Below are 15214 nucleotides of genomic sequence, written 5' to 3' on the forward strand. Positions count from 1 at the left end.
CAGCACTGAGGAATATAGTGCAATAAAATGAGTACAGTGTACATACAATAGTATCACAAATAAGAACATTACAAAATATAAAATATAAAACTATAAATGAAAAATATATACACTATATGTAATGTGCAGTACAATCGTTTGCTAAATATTTGTGTAATGTGCAATTTAAGATAAATAATATAAGTTAGGTTGAATTAAAACCAGTCTTAGTCAGCGGGGGTGGGAGGTACTGGATGCTGTGGTGTTGTGGAGTCGGATGGCGGATCGTACAAACGAGCCTCCAAACCGCTGGAAGCTGGCCTTCCTCAAAACTGGAGAGGATGGGGGGAGGAAGGCAGTGAGAGGGGTTGAGGGGGGAGAGGGCAGATGAGGAGGGTGGTGTTACATAAGATAAGATATTCCTTTATTGATCCCCCTTAGGAGAAATTCAGGTTGACACAGCAGCAATAAGGCAAAGTAGTGCAAAAACAGAGAACAAAGAATATCACAAATAAAAATATTCCAAAATACAAAATATAATAGAAGATATAAAAACTATAAATGAAAGTATAAACACTATGCATTATTCAAGTAGGACATGGAGTGCAAAATATGAGCAGAAAATTAAACTTGACTAAAATTAAAACTAAAACTTAACTGTACAAGTGTAAATTAAAATAATAATAATAATAATAATAATAATAATAATAATAATAATAATAAATAATGCAAAGGGATCAACAACATCAAGAAATCATTGCCTGCTAACACTTAACCATTGAAATTCATTCTTTAGCTGTGTAAACAATATTAGAGCCTGACCGATACTGATTTTAGAAGGGGGAAATTCACTGATTACCAAGATGGTGGCCTATATAGTGAATATTTGGGCTAAAATAAAAATAGAACCTTTCTGTGTGAATATAGCACTGATATGACTCTGCGGAAATGCTGCTTTTGTAAACAAATTATTGACTATAATAGAATATTGAAGTTAAATATACTTTAACATGTTAAATAATTGAACATATACTGCACATTATCAACCAATTGCATTGCTGATGACTGCTTCTTCTTTCTTACTCTGTGGTGCTTGCCACAGTATTGTAAATCACAGCACATTCTGCTGGATTAACTTTGCAGTGACATCAATATATTACAACAAGCATTGTTTTCTGCATTATATACTGGAAAAAAAGTTTTCATATCAGGGCATATCGCATAACATATACACTGATACTGATACAATACCAATATGTCTGCAATAGGCCAATATATACCAGTATGAAAATATTGGTCAGGCTCTAAACAATACAACCAAATCTATGTTGTGGTATATCTACTGGTGTACTGATTCTGATTCTTTGTTTGTGTGTGTGTGTGTGTGTGTGTGTTTGTGTGCGTGTGTGCGTGCGTGCGTGTAGATTCGCAGTGTGCAGGTGCTCCCGGTAGACTATGAGATAGAGTACATCTGCAGAGGCAACAGGGTGATTGTGGGACCTAAGGTCAGAAAATGTTTGCCCAATGGCACTTGGACCGATCTGAGCCAGCGCAGCAGATGCTGTGAGTTTAACCTCAGCTGACTGTCCACTATGTTATCCATCACACACTAATTCATCTACCACCTTAGACACTGCTCCAGACACTCCGTCACTGAGTACTACTCTCAGGAGGCAAAGATATCCTGATTTCATCTTGAGGAGAGATTATCTGAAATCCCCCTGTCCTCATAGGCCAACTTCTTGTGAACGATAAAGTTCAGGCCTTTCAGTATAACTATACGCAGTCGGTAACCCGGAAAACCTGTTTTAACTATTTCACATTAAAGCTACAGGAAACTTTAAATAGTTTCAACTAAGTATATGCTAATATACCCTTCCTAAGTCCAGCCCCTTTTTGCTCTGTGCTCCAATAACAGTTGAGCAAGGGTCGGTTAGCGCCTCAGTCAATTTCCTCCTTTACCTATACTTAGATATGCTATGTGCATAGTGGTCCACTAATCGGAAAGTTGTTGGTTTGATCTACTCCTCCTTGAGTAAGTATCCTTGAGCAACATACTGAATCCCAAACTTCTCCCGATGCTGTGCATTGGTGTGTGAATGTGTGTGAAAGGGTGAATGTGGCACGTAGTGTAAAAGTGCTTTGAGTGGTTGGAAGACTAGAAAGGCGCTATACAAGTACAGGTCCATTTACCATTACCATGTGTATGTATTTATGTATATGTATGTATATATGTGTATATATGTACAGTATATGTGTATATATTCAATTCAATTTTATTTGTATAGTGCCAATTCATAACAGAAGTTATCTCAGGACACTTTTCAAATAGTGCAGGTCTAGACCGAACTCTTTATAACATTAATTACAGAGACCCAACAGTACCACCATGAGCAAGCACTTGGAGACAAGGGCAAGGAAAAACTGCCTGTTAAAAGGCAGAAACCTAGGACAGATCCTTCGGCTCTAGGTGGGTGGTCGTCTGTCTCGACCAGTTGGGGTGACAGAGAGAGAGAGAGAGAGACAGACAGACAGACAGACAGACAGACACCAGCAACAACAGTAGCATATATGTATATAAAGTTATTAAAAATAATGTCTAAAATATGATTTTGACAGGTCATGAATGATTAGAATAATGAAGTCAATGTTATATGCATTTTTCAGTCTCTTAAATCTCTTTTGAAACCAACATGAAACCAATACTGATTTTTCTTAATATCCTTTGCACTTTTTTGCCAGTGTGGACGTAAAATATGGTTGTAAAAGTAAGAGAAAAAAAATTACCTGTTGAAACCTGCAGAAACCCTACTTTAGTTTATCCTCTCATGTCTCTATTTCTCTGTCACCATCAATCTACAAAGTCCCGAATAGTCAAAATATTTTACTTCACTATGTCAATTTTCAACTATTACTATAGGCCAGTATTTACAATGTATGAGAATGTAAAAATTTGCAGTGGCCAGAAATTCCCTGCTACTTTCAATAAGTGTGAGATCCCTCTTCAGGACATGTATGAAATAAAGCCTCCTCTGTCTCATTGTTCCAGTGTTGCTGTGTCCTCGGGTGTGGACATCTTTGGAAAATGGCCGGGTGGTGTCTTGGCCCCTGGGGCCCCCGGTGGAGGGGACTGTGCTGCATTACAGCTGTCTGCCCAGCTTCATCCTCATGGGCCGAAACTCAACACAGTGCAATAAGTTGGGCAAGTGGGACGTGCCCAAGCCTGTGTGTCACTGTGAGTCCCTCTCCTCCTGCTGCATGGCACAAAATGTGGACTCAATTACAGAATTACAGCAGAGTTTTTAGTTGTTCAAGACAAATACTGGAGAACACTGAATGCAGGCTGAATGCATTTGAACATGTCACAGTGTTAAAAGCACAGGTGTAAGGCTTCCTCATAAACCATTTGTCAGAAAGTCAATTTTTATAATATTCTGAAGCAGCATTATTTACATCCAGCAGTCTTCCTCAGTGAATAGTATGGAGTCGAGGGATGTCACATAGTCCCTTCAGCTTCTTTTATCTGGTACCTGTCCCGATCTATGTGGTGAATTCTATGTGTCATTTACCATCACACTAATAATTTAATTTCACTTAATGGCCTCGCCCTTTCATGTGTGAATTACACGGCAGAGTAATAGGGCCAGGTATAAGAAAACCTTTTTTGACAAGGACAATTTTTTTCAATTTTGCATTTCCTGCATATCCTCCTAAGCACACAATGAATGTGAGGAAGTAGTCTGAGATTACATGTGGTTGTTGTTTGGCCATCTACGCAACAGATCAACTAAAACCATCAATACAAGCATTGATGACATGTTGGGACCTTTGTTGCGGTAATGCCTATATCTCCGACTCTGCTCCACACCTTTGGGATCAATCAACTTAATCAATTATCTTATTATGACTTGTGATGAAACATATCCTCTCTGTATTGCACACAGGTGTGACCATTGATACCCTTGCATACGTCCAGCACCGTCGCTACGTATGTGCATAGTGTGCTATGTGAAAAGCACCAAATGCGGAGATGTTACCACCAAAACAGCCTAATGATCATTAGTCATAATACTTATACTGTTATATGCAGGACACAGCACCTAGTATTACCGGATGTAATTTATGTCCTCTCCTCTGCAGGACAGAAAACAGGACTCAGCTCCACACACACTCAGGGTACATCCAAACTCTTTTAGACACACAGAGAGAAGTAGAGATGTGATATTTCCACCTGCTTTGTCCACAGCGTGCTTGCTAATCTAATAATGAATAAAGCTGTCTGTATGTAGTCTCAGTGTTTATATTAGTCTGTCATGAATCTGAGAGGACAGAAATAAGGACTCATACTGACTGATGTCTGTGTGTATGATTTCAGAAATATATTTTGTTTTACTGACATTTTAGTTTTCAGTGAGAAAGTGACTTTGCTGACATTACTGTTGCTGCTCTAGAAACCATATTTATATTTAATACATAAATTCTAGTCCAGTTCAGGATATTGCTATTTTCTGAGTATAATGCCAGTATATATACTGTGTGTATATATGAGGCAACCATATGCACTAATGCTTCTAGTTTGATTTATTCTCAAAAGTTCAACTTCAATCGCCACATATCTACTTTACTCTGGAAATGCAAAATAAAATAAAAAAACTTTCTCCTATCATTTTCTTTTTACTTATGCGTGGCCCTAATACTCGTCATGAGTGTTTTTATTACTCTTTTATCTGTGACAACACATGTCCACACAATTTAAAAAAAACAATTATTCAAATCGTATATTATATAAATATATAGAAAATTAAAGCTGCAAGCAGTGATGAACGGGCCCTCGCTCCACGCAACTCTGGGTGTGCTGTGGGCGCGTCACGTGCCGCCGTAACACGTGCAGACCACAACATAAAACTTTCACAGAAATCAGATCATAATTGCATCGCAGCGCTTATTTCCTGTTGCCAGTTATCACTATATCTGAATATTGTCATGTAGACGTGTTCATGGTGAGACTGTTATTAAACATGTCAAGTTTCATTGAGATTGGACCATGTACACTGAAGTTGTGAGGACGTGTTCAGGGTGGGACTGTTACAGACTATGTGAAGTTTAGTGGAGTACTATCTGTTTTATGGCCAATCGGTGGAATTCGACACGTTGTCATGGGCACGCGGTTTTACGTACAGTCACAAATAGCACAACTTTTGATCAGCAATATTTTTTAACTGTACTGACCAATTTTGAAGTTGATCTGATAAATTCCCTAGTAGCAGTTCGTTCAAATATAGCGCAAAAAAACGCTGAAAGTATGTGAAATGCCGGAAATGGCATCACAGTTTGACATTCAATTCAGCCTGGCCAACTTTGACCCAACGCCACGGACACGCCCTTCAACTAACATGCACAAATAGCACAACTTTTAATCGGCAACATACTTTGACTGTACTGACCAATTTTGAAGCAGATCCGCTAAATTCTCTAGGAGGAGTTCATTCAAATACAACGCAAAAAAACGCTGAAAATCACGGCGAAATTCAATGTGGCCGAATTTCACGGATAGCCACGGACAAACCATTAAATGTACCACAAATAGCACAACTTTTAATCAGCAATGTTTTTTGACTGTACTGAACAATTTTGAAGTAGATCTGAAATTGTGCACGTTGCCTAAGGAAGACATGGGGCACTATGGACCCAAGCTTGGTGGCAATCGGACATACCAATGTGTATAAATGGTCCACTTCGTTTTGGATGAAAAATCTACAGGACGTCTTAATTTTATAGCGTGCTTATTTTTAGAAATTTCAATCTTCAAATGGCGGTCCCCAGATGCTATGTGAAAAGTTTTGTGCGAATCAGACAAAGTGCATAGGAGAAACACGAAAAAGTAGTTTCTGGACATTTTTTGTGCTCTAGCGGCAAAAAATGATAGGCGTAAGTGGGCATGGCCTATATGGGGAGATGCAGCTCCTCTCACCGAACGCGTGGATATAAGGTTTTTGAATGTGCGACAAACGATGCGGGAGTTATTAGCCTAAACGCACTTTTCTTGATAGTAGTGCCACCTAGTGGCGGACCCAAGAGCAGCTAATAGAATACGAAATGTTTCCCCACGACTGACATGTGCGCCGCGTTTCATGAGTTTTTGAGCATGTTGCGGCCTCAAAAAATGCGTTTGTTTAGGAGGAACATTTTTTAAAAATAATTCCTTTAATTACAATAGGGCCTTCGCACGGTCAGTGCTCGGGCCCTAATAATATATAATTTGTCAACAGTTGTGAGCAATCTGTGTGAAAGGGCTGGCTTTGTGTGATCTTAACAGATTAACATCATTAAAGCATTAGAAGCCCCATTGTATGTCTACACTCAGGTTAAGATGGGCCTTTAGTGCACTAACAAAAAGAGCAAAAGGAGCCAGAACAGGTCAGTGTTTGGTCCTAGTGTAATTTTGCAGTGTACAATTTAGGGATGAGCAAGGACACCATTATCTGTATCTGTTCAACCAACTAAATTTCCTGTATTTATATCTCTACTTGGAATGGGCGGGGCTTAAACTGGCTGTGTGTGAAACTTACTAGATGTTAGTTTACGGCAGAAATTGATATGGGTTGATCAGAAGTTGCAACATTAATTACAAAACCATTTCTGGAACTGAGCTTCAGATCAAAGTTTCTGATCATGTAAGAATCTAACTTTTAGAAGAACTATTAACACACACAGAATAAAAATAAAAGGTCTTTATTAGAAATTGGATATTGGCACCTTTTACTCCAATGATACTAGTAAAAAGTACATTATCCGTGCCGGATACTTATTTTAGCTGAGTACTCGCTCAACCCTAGTACAAATCTGGGCAGAAATTAAATGTTTGGGCCTACTTCAGCTGGACTGTCAGATATTGTCACACATTTTAACTTTTCAAAATGTAAAATCTAAATCTCTGTTTTGTCTTGCTTCTTTTCTGTGGCCAAAGATGATCGGCACTACAAAGGTAAGAACATTTTCATTCTCACAAATGTTCAATCAAGTAGTAAACCTAAAGTGAAGTGAATGCTGAAGGAATGAACAAAACTAGGGATGGTTGATACCACTTTTTCTGATGATAATGTCTTTTCCTTCTGTTTTACTAGTAAGCTGTTGATAAATACATTTGTATGGACATCTTGGTTAAGGCATGTTCATGCATTGTCACATATTTTATAGATAATATGTTAAACATTTACAGACAAGGCCAAACAGCTGAAATATTGCAAATACTACTACTACTACTACTTTGCAAATAGTGTTTTACTTCCAGGTTGAGGGGGGATGTGACACCTGATTAATTGGTCGAACAATCAATGATCTGGCTATTGAGGACCGGATGGATTTCTCCGAGATTGATTAAAGATGCCCTGATTCTCCTCAGAACTGTTAATAATAGGGATTTCAAACTGCCTGACTGGGGGTCGATTCTGGCCTTCTATCCCCCTACAACATGATGTCAAATATATTATATAATCCGGCCCGCAAGATTATTATTTTTTTCAATTAAAATTAAAGCTGCAAGCAGCATTGAGCAGGACCTCGCCATCAACCTACGTTGTGGCCTGCACGGCGGTTGCCCTCTGCAGCCACGCCACTTCACTCTACGCACAAGCCCTCATCACCGGAAGCTGAGGGAGACCGCTCTACATTGTCACGCATTTCAGACACCGTTTAAAGGCTTAAGCGTTCAAAACTTCACTTAAATCAGATCAAGTTGCCATGCAGCGCTTACTTCCTGTTGCCACTCGGTGGCGCTATCCCTATTATTGAATATGATCACATAGATGTGACTCTTATCATAAATAAATATATCAACCATATGTTTTGCATTTTCTGACCACATTTGAGCTGGATCTGATCAGCCTGATAGGAGTAGAACATAAAATTACAAAACTTGGTATTTCCTGTTGCCAATAGGTGGCGCTATCATTATATCTGAATATTGTCATGTAGATGTGTTCAGGGCAGGACTTTGGGGTATGGGCTTTCTGGGGGGCGTGGCAAAGCCATTTTGTTTTTTCTTAAGATTCATAAGATGTCATCATCATCATCATCCTAAGGAACTTCTGACAGAATTTCAGCTGGATATGGTCAATCTGCTGGAAGATATACAGAAAAGTATAAAAATGACACTTCCTTTCACCACTAGGTGGTGCTATCACTATTACTGAATATTATCATGTAGACGTGTTTAGGTTGGGACTCATATCAAACGTGAAGTTTCATTGAGATTGGACCATGTACGGTGAAGTTATAAAGGCGTGTTCAGGGTGGGACTGTTACAGAATATGTGAAGCTTAGTGGAGATTGGACAAACAATGCGGAAGTTATTAGCCCTTTTCATGATAGTAGCACCACCTAATGGCCAAACCGAAAGCGACGCATAGAATCAAATTTTTTTTTTCCACGACTGACGTGCGCTGTGTTTCATGACTTTTCAAGCACCGGAAAGCCTCCAAAATGCGATTAATTTGTTACTAAAATAATAATAAGACTCCTTACAATTACAATAGGGCCTTCACACACTCAGTGCTTGGGCCCTAATAATATCAGTAATATAAGCAATGGCAGTCAAGCAGGACCATGGCAGAAGGCTCCACCAGGATCCATGAGAACCTGCGAGACGAGAAAACACAAAAACTCCGGGTTAAGTCCAAGTTAGTAACATGCATTAATGGGACATGAATGAGTGCAGAAAGGGAGGGAGAGGAAGAGAGGAGCTCAGTGCATCATGGGAAATCCCCCGATAGTCTAGGCCTATAGCAGCATAACTAAGGGATGGTTCAGGACTCACCTGAGCGAGCCCTAACTATAAGCTTTATCAAAGAGGAACATCTTAAGCCTACTCTTGAATGTGGAGAGGGTGTCTGCCTCCCAAACCACAACTGGAAGCTGGTTCCACAAGAGAGGAGCTTGGTAGCTGAAGGCTCTGGCTCCTGTTCTACTTTTAGAGACTATAGGAACCACAAATAACCCTGCATTCAGAGAATGCAGTATTCTGGAGGGGTTATAGGGTGCTATGAGGTCTTTAAGATATGAAGGGGCCTGACCATAAAGAGCTTTGTAGGTGAGGAGGAGGATTTTAAATTCTATTCTAAATTTTACAGGGAGCCAGTGCAGAGAAGCTAGTACAGGAGAGATGTGATCTCTTTTCGTAGTTCCTGTCAGTACTCGTGCTGCAGCGTTCTGAATTAATTGGAGCATCTTAATGGACTTATTGGGGCAGCCTGATAATAAGGAGTTGCAGTAATCCAGCCTAGAAGTAACAAATGCATGGATTAGTTTTTCTGCATCCGTCTGTGACAGGATGTGTCTGATTTTTGTAATATTACGTAAATGAAAGAAGGCAGTCCTAGAGTGTTGCTTTATGTGGGAATTAAATGACATGTCCTGATCAGAGATAACTCCAAGATTCCTGACAGTGGTGCTAGAGGCCATGGTGATACCATCTAGAGTAACTATATCTTTAGACAGTGAGTCTCAGAGGTTTTTGGGGCCAAGGGTCTAAGTTTAACATCAGAAAATTGCAGCTCATCCAGGTTTTTTATGTCCTTAAGACATGTTTGTAATTTCGATAATTGATTAATTTCATCGGGCTTGATCGATAGATATAACTGTGTAGCAGCTGCATAATAATGAAAGTTAATGGAGTGTTTCCTAATAATGTTGCCTAGGGGAAACATATACAGTATAAAGTGAATAGAATTAGTCCAAGTACAGAACTTTGTGGAACTCCATGACTAACTGTAGTATTTATGGAGGATTCATCGTTAGCGTGTACAAACTGAGAATGATCTGATAAGTATGACTTAATGCAGCTTAGGGCGGTTCCTTAAACACCAACTTGATGCTCAAGTCTGTAAAACGATATTATGGTCAAAGGTGTCAAATGCGGCACTAAGATCTAATAATACAAGTACAGAGACAATGCCATTGTTGGAAGCAATCAAAAGGTCATTATTAACTTTAACCAGAGCTGTCTCTGTGCTGTGATGAACTCTAAATCCTGACTAAAAATCCTCAAATAAGCTATTGCTATGTAGAAAGTCACACAACTGTTTGGCGACTACTTTCTCAAGAATCTTAGAGAGGAATGGGAGGTTAGAAATTGGTCGATAGTTGGCTAAAACCCCTGGGTCGCGAGCAGGCTTTTTAAGAAGGGGTTTAATTACAGCTACTTTAAAGGACTGTGGTACATATCCTGACAATAAAGAAAGATTGATCATATCCAGTAAAGAAGCGCCAACTAAGGGTAAGACTTCTTTAAGCAGTCTAGTTGGGATGGGGTCTAACAGACAGGTTGATGGCTTTGATGTAGAAATTATTGAAGTTAACTGATGGAGCTCGATAGCAGAAAAACAGTCAAACAATCAGGTAAAAATGTTTACCTGATTTTACATTTGTTGAGAGACAGCGATACCTGTTGAGGGCATTTGGTGAATAATTTTGTCTCTAATAGTAATCATTTTATCATAAAAGAAGCTCATAAAATACTGAGGGTTATGGGGATACATGGCTTAATAGAGCTGTGACTCTGTCAGCCTGGCTACAGTGCTGAAGAGGAACATGGGTTTGTTCTTATTTTCTTCTATTAGTTTTGAATAATAGGCTGCTCTGGCAATACGGAGGACCTTTCTATATGTTTTAAGACTATGTTGCCAAATTGAACAATATTCTAATAGTTTGGATTCAGGCTGTTTGGCTGCGAACAACAAAGATGCTATAAAATGATGGCATAAAAGTGTATAGAAACTGCTAGAAGATGTTTTGTATAATGATGTTGTTAATGAAGACATTTATTTCAGGAAATAAAAAAGTAAAGGACAACTAACTAAAAAGACAATACAGTTTTTCACAATTGCTAAAACACTAAAACCCATTCGCTGAACCTTAGCATCCTGAACCCATTTATCAAATCATTCACTCTTTTGTTTTGTGATGCTCTTATGGAATGGTAAAGACAGACAGGAGTTGACAACTCAAAATTGTTCACACCTTAATGATGAGATTATTCAGTTCAGTTCAGTAACCTGTACTGTACTGCCACAGGCATAAAATACAAAAATACAAAAACATATTTCCTGTACATACAATATACGGAACAACAACAATCTCTAATAAGCTAAAATTACATGTGCATTTTAAGCAGGGTTATTGTACAGGGAACATAGGAGTTTTTACTCGTTTTGTACCTCAACGATGGTACTTTAAATCTGGAGCCTAAGGAAAAGTTTGAGAAAGATAGCCATCAAGGTGGTCTGTGGGACACGTATCACGCTACCAGCAACCTTAACAATGTGGTTCAGGTGGTTTTTCAGGTTACTGTACCAAGCAATCACAGAAAATGTGATTCAGACTGATTTAATATTTTTTCCTCTTTTATAGGCCTAGACGTTAAAATTCTTGGTTTCTATTGTTTGGTATTTTTGGGTAAATAAAAAACCCCCTATTTTTCAACAAACTCCTGTTTTCCTCATTACTTGACTGTTTGGTCCCTGACAATTGGTGGCAGTGGTGGGATCATCCAGTTGAGGAAACTTTTTTTTTTTTTTCTCTCTTTATGCAGTTTTTTGATTTTTTGGTTGCTGCTCCCAACACTAAAGAAAGATGACAAGAGGAAAAGGTGGAACGAGACCAGGTGTGTCTACAAGCCAAACAGTGGCTCAGGAGGAGCAAGCCTGTGAAGAGGAAGAAAGTGGGGCCTCAGGAGGGGGCGATGACATGGAGGGTAGGGAGCCTACTCTGTCTGACATGATGGCCATTTTCCAGAAGCACATGGGGCAGCAGGAGGCTCGAGAAGCAAAGCAGAATAAGGTGACTGCAAGAAAAGAATACCGTTTTAAAGCTCTTCAACACCAGTTTCAGCTTTTGCAGTTAGAAGTTCAGGCTCGGACATCTTTGGTGTGCCACCTCCTCTTTCAGCAGACTCTGATCCTCCAGATATGGAGGTTCAATCATCCACCCTACACCCTCTGTCAGACCAAGCTGAGCCCATGATGATCACTCAAACAGTGGCCTTTGCAGGTCAGTCTTGCTCACAGCATAAGCCCAGGTTGGAAAAATTAACTGATAATGATGATATTGAAAATGTTCTCATTACATTCGAACGCATGGCTGTAGCATACAGGTGGCAAAAAGCAGACTGGGTTTTTCAGTTAATTCCATTGCTAACTGGCAAAGCTAGAGGTGCTTATGTGCATATGGACATTGATGACTCCCTTGACTATAAACAGGTAAAATAAGCCATTCTTGCCAAATATGACATTAACCCTGAGACCTACAGGCAGAGATTCCGCTCCCTAGAGGTGGACCCTGATGAGAGCCCCAAGGTGTTGTATGCAAGGCTCAAGGAGTTTTATGGAAAGTGGATCCAGCCTAAGGGTAAAACCATCCAAGAAATTGGTGAAGTGATAATATTAGAGCTGTATCTGAGAATGTTGTCTCCTGAGCTTCAGGTCTGGGTCCGAGAGCATGGCCCAGATTCAGCCATGGAGGCTGCCAGACTGGCTGACGTCTTTGTGGCTGCCCAAAAGAAAAGAACAGGACAACCATGGAGCTACAACTCATGGAGAACTGCAGAGGACAATCAAACATTGGAGTTGTTGATAGCTTACCTTTTCCTGCTGTGTTGGGGAGAGACCTTCCAGTGCTGTTTGATTTGTTGGAGTCAGACCAAAGCCGAAAATGTAATGCAGCTGTTACCAGAGCATGGGCAATTCAATCCAGTGACTATTCTGAGACTGCCCTGCCCTTCTACAATTATGAGTTGGAGACAGCACCCGGGAAGCCCCGGAAAACCCGCAGACGGAGAAGGCAGGAGAAGTTCCAACATACGCTGGTGAAACCACCAACCAATCTTGAGCCAGAGTTACCCTTAGGATTTCAAATGCCAGATAACATAATCGAGATGCAGAAAGCTGATCCATCTTTAGTGTCTCTCTTTCAGACAGCAGAGGGGAAGGAGCCAGGAGCTGGGCTAAACTCCAACAGAGATGAATGTATTCTGCAAAATGGCATGCTCTACCATCAACAGGGGTCAGTGTTGCAGCTAGTGGTTCCCCAAGCAATTAGATATATTATACTCATTATGGGGCACTCTGTTCCCTGGGCTGGCCACATGGGTAAGCACAAAACCACAGCACGCATTAAACGCCATTTCCACTGACCTGGCCTAAGCAGAGAGGTAGCTGAATTCTGTAGAAGCTGCCCTCAGTGCCAAATAACATCGGCCAGAACTCCCTCCAAGGCTCCCCTCCGACCCTTACCCATCATTGACACTGCATTTGAGTGCCTGGGAATGGATATTGTAGGTCCTGTTGAAAGAAGTAAATCAGGGAACCGTTACATGCTGGTCATAACAGACTATGTTACAAAATACCCTGAAGTTTTTCCACTTAAATCTATAAAAGCAAAATCGGTTGCTTTCTGTTTGGTGCAGTTTTTTTCCAGTATTTCACAGGTTTCCCTTGTGAAATACTGACTGATCAAGGAACTAACTTTATGTCTACACTGCTAAAACAGGTGTACCAGTTACTCGGTATAAGGAGCCTGAGGACCACGCCATATCACCCCCAGACGGATGGACTGACAGAGCGCTTTACTCACAGATTGGGATCAGTGGCTGCCTTATCTCCTCTTCGCATACAGGGAAGTACCCAAAGCCTCCACTGGTTTCTCTCCATTTGAACTTTTGTACGGGCAAGTACAAGGTCCTCTCTCGCTGCTGAGAGAGATTTTGGAGGGAGGTAAGGGCAAGGGAGAATCCCTTAATATAATATCCTATGTTGTCCAGATGAGGGAGCGGCTTGAAAAGATGAGCGAGCTTGCCCAATCACATATGATGGATGCCCAGCAACAGCAGAAGTCCTGGTACGACCGGCCAGCCCGGCAGAGATCCTTCAACTTGGGACAGAAGGTGTTGGTGCTCCTCCCCAGTGACGACAACAAACTTCTGGCAGTGGCAGGGACCGTTTGAGATTTTAAAGAAACTTGGGCCCACCACATACCAGGTAGCAACCCCAGGGCGGCCACAGGCAAGTAGGACACTTCATATAAATCTCCTGAAGGAGTGGGTGCAGCGACCTGAACGAAAAGAAGTGATGCTTATCAGAGGTGTGCAAGAGGAGGAGGAAGTGGTTGAACAGTACTTGCCTTCGGCTGGGGCTCCAGGAGACCACAGCACCGCTGTGACTCAGAGGCGGAGCGGGTTGTTCCTTAATCGGAAGGTTGTGGGTTCGATCCCCGGCTCCTCCCGCCACATGTCGAAGTATCCTTGAGCATGATACTGAACCCCAAATTGCTCCCGATGTCGTGCATCAGTGTGTGAATGTGTATGAATGTTAGTTTCTGTTCGATGGACTTTGCCATCACTGAGTGAAAGGGTGAATGTGGCACGTAGTGTAAAATCGCTTTGAGTGGTCGGAAGACTAGAAAGGCGCTATACAAGTACAGGTCCATTTACCATTACCACAACCTCAACCACCTCTCTGAAGACAAGCAGCTTCAGGTGAGAGAAATCTGTAATTCAGAAGTATTCCAGGAGAATCCTGGGAGGACCAATATTGTTGAACATGACATTGTTATGAAGGAGGGTGCTTCGGTGAGGAGACTTAGTTACAGGATTCCTGAACGCCTGCTGGCCTCACTGAAGAAGGAGATAGACCTGATGCTGTCCCTGGGGAATTCCATTTCTCAGTTTGATTCATATCCCACCACTGCCACCAATTGTCAGGGACCAAACAGTCAAGCATTGAGGAAAACAGGAGTATGTTGAAAAATAGTTTTTTTTTTATTTACCCAAAAATACCAAACAATAGAAACCAAGAATTTTAACGTCTAGGCTTATAAAAGAGGTAAACAAAATATAACTATACTCAAAACAGCATACAACAAACAGAATATGAACTGCACAAACTGACCTCCCTGAATGAGACACAAGGGAACATATATAGTGGCTTGGCCAAACCAATTTCCACACAAGGGAAAAACAAAATGGACGCCAACTACAACTACTACAAGTAGCCCTCAGATCACTTGCAAAAACCTGGGCACACATTTTGTTTGAAACTCAACTGTGGGTCAGATAAACTGTATGACACATCAAAGCAGGTTTATCATATACAAAGTGGAACTGACTTCCTGTGATCTTTATGGCACTGAGTCTATTTTTGCCAGAGCTGCAAGCAAATTCTCATATGTACATGCATGCAGTGTA

General features: G+C 40.7%; 1 protein-coding gene and 1 long non-coding RNA gene across 7 annotated transcripts in view; one reads left to right on the forward strand and one right to left on the reverse strand.

The window, feature by feature from the left end:
• Positions 1-15214, reverse strand: part of LOC127372052 (uncharacterized) — a 281035-nt gene that overhangs the window by 257755 nt on the left and 8066 nt on the right. The window lies entirely within an intron of this gene.
• The window catches only part of gabbr1b (gamma-aminobutyric acid (GABA) B receptor, 1b), a 208046-nt gene that overhangs the window by 47738 nt on the left and 145094 nt on the right, over positions 1-15214 (forward strand). For 4 of the 6 annotated variants that reach the window (XM_051415258.1, XM_051415260.1, XM_051415261.1 and 1 more), the window contains 3 exons: positions 1404-1542; positions 3029-3214; positions 6947-6964. In XM_051415258.1, coding sequence (XP_051271218.1) covers positions 1404-1542; positions 3029-3214; positions 6947-6964 — 343 coding nt within the window. The remainder of the gene's footprint in view (positions 1-1403; positions 1543-3028; positions 3215-6946; positions 6965-15214) is intronic. The other 2 variants (XM_051415262.1, XM_051415263.1) reach the window with 1 other exon arrangement.

This window comes from Dicentrarchus labrax, unplaced genomic scaffold (genome assembly GCF_905237075.1).
Source record: "Dicentrarchus labrax unplaced genomic scaffold, dlabrax2021, whole genome shotgun sequence".
Taxonomy (NCBI): domain Eukaryota; kingdom Metazoa; phylum Chordata; class Actinopteri; family Moronidae; genus Dicentrarchus; species Dicentrarchus labrax.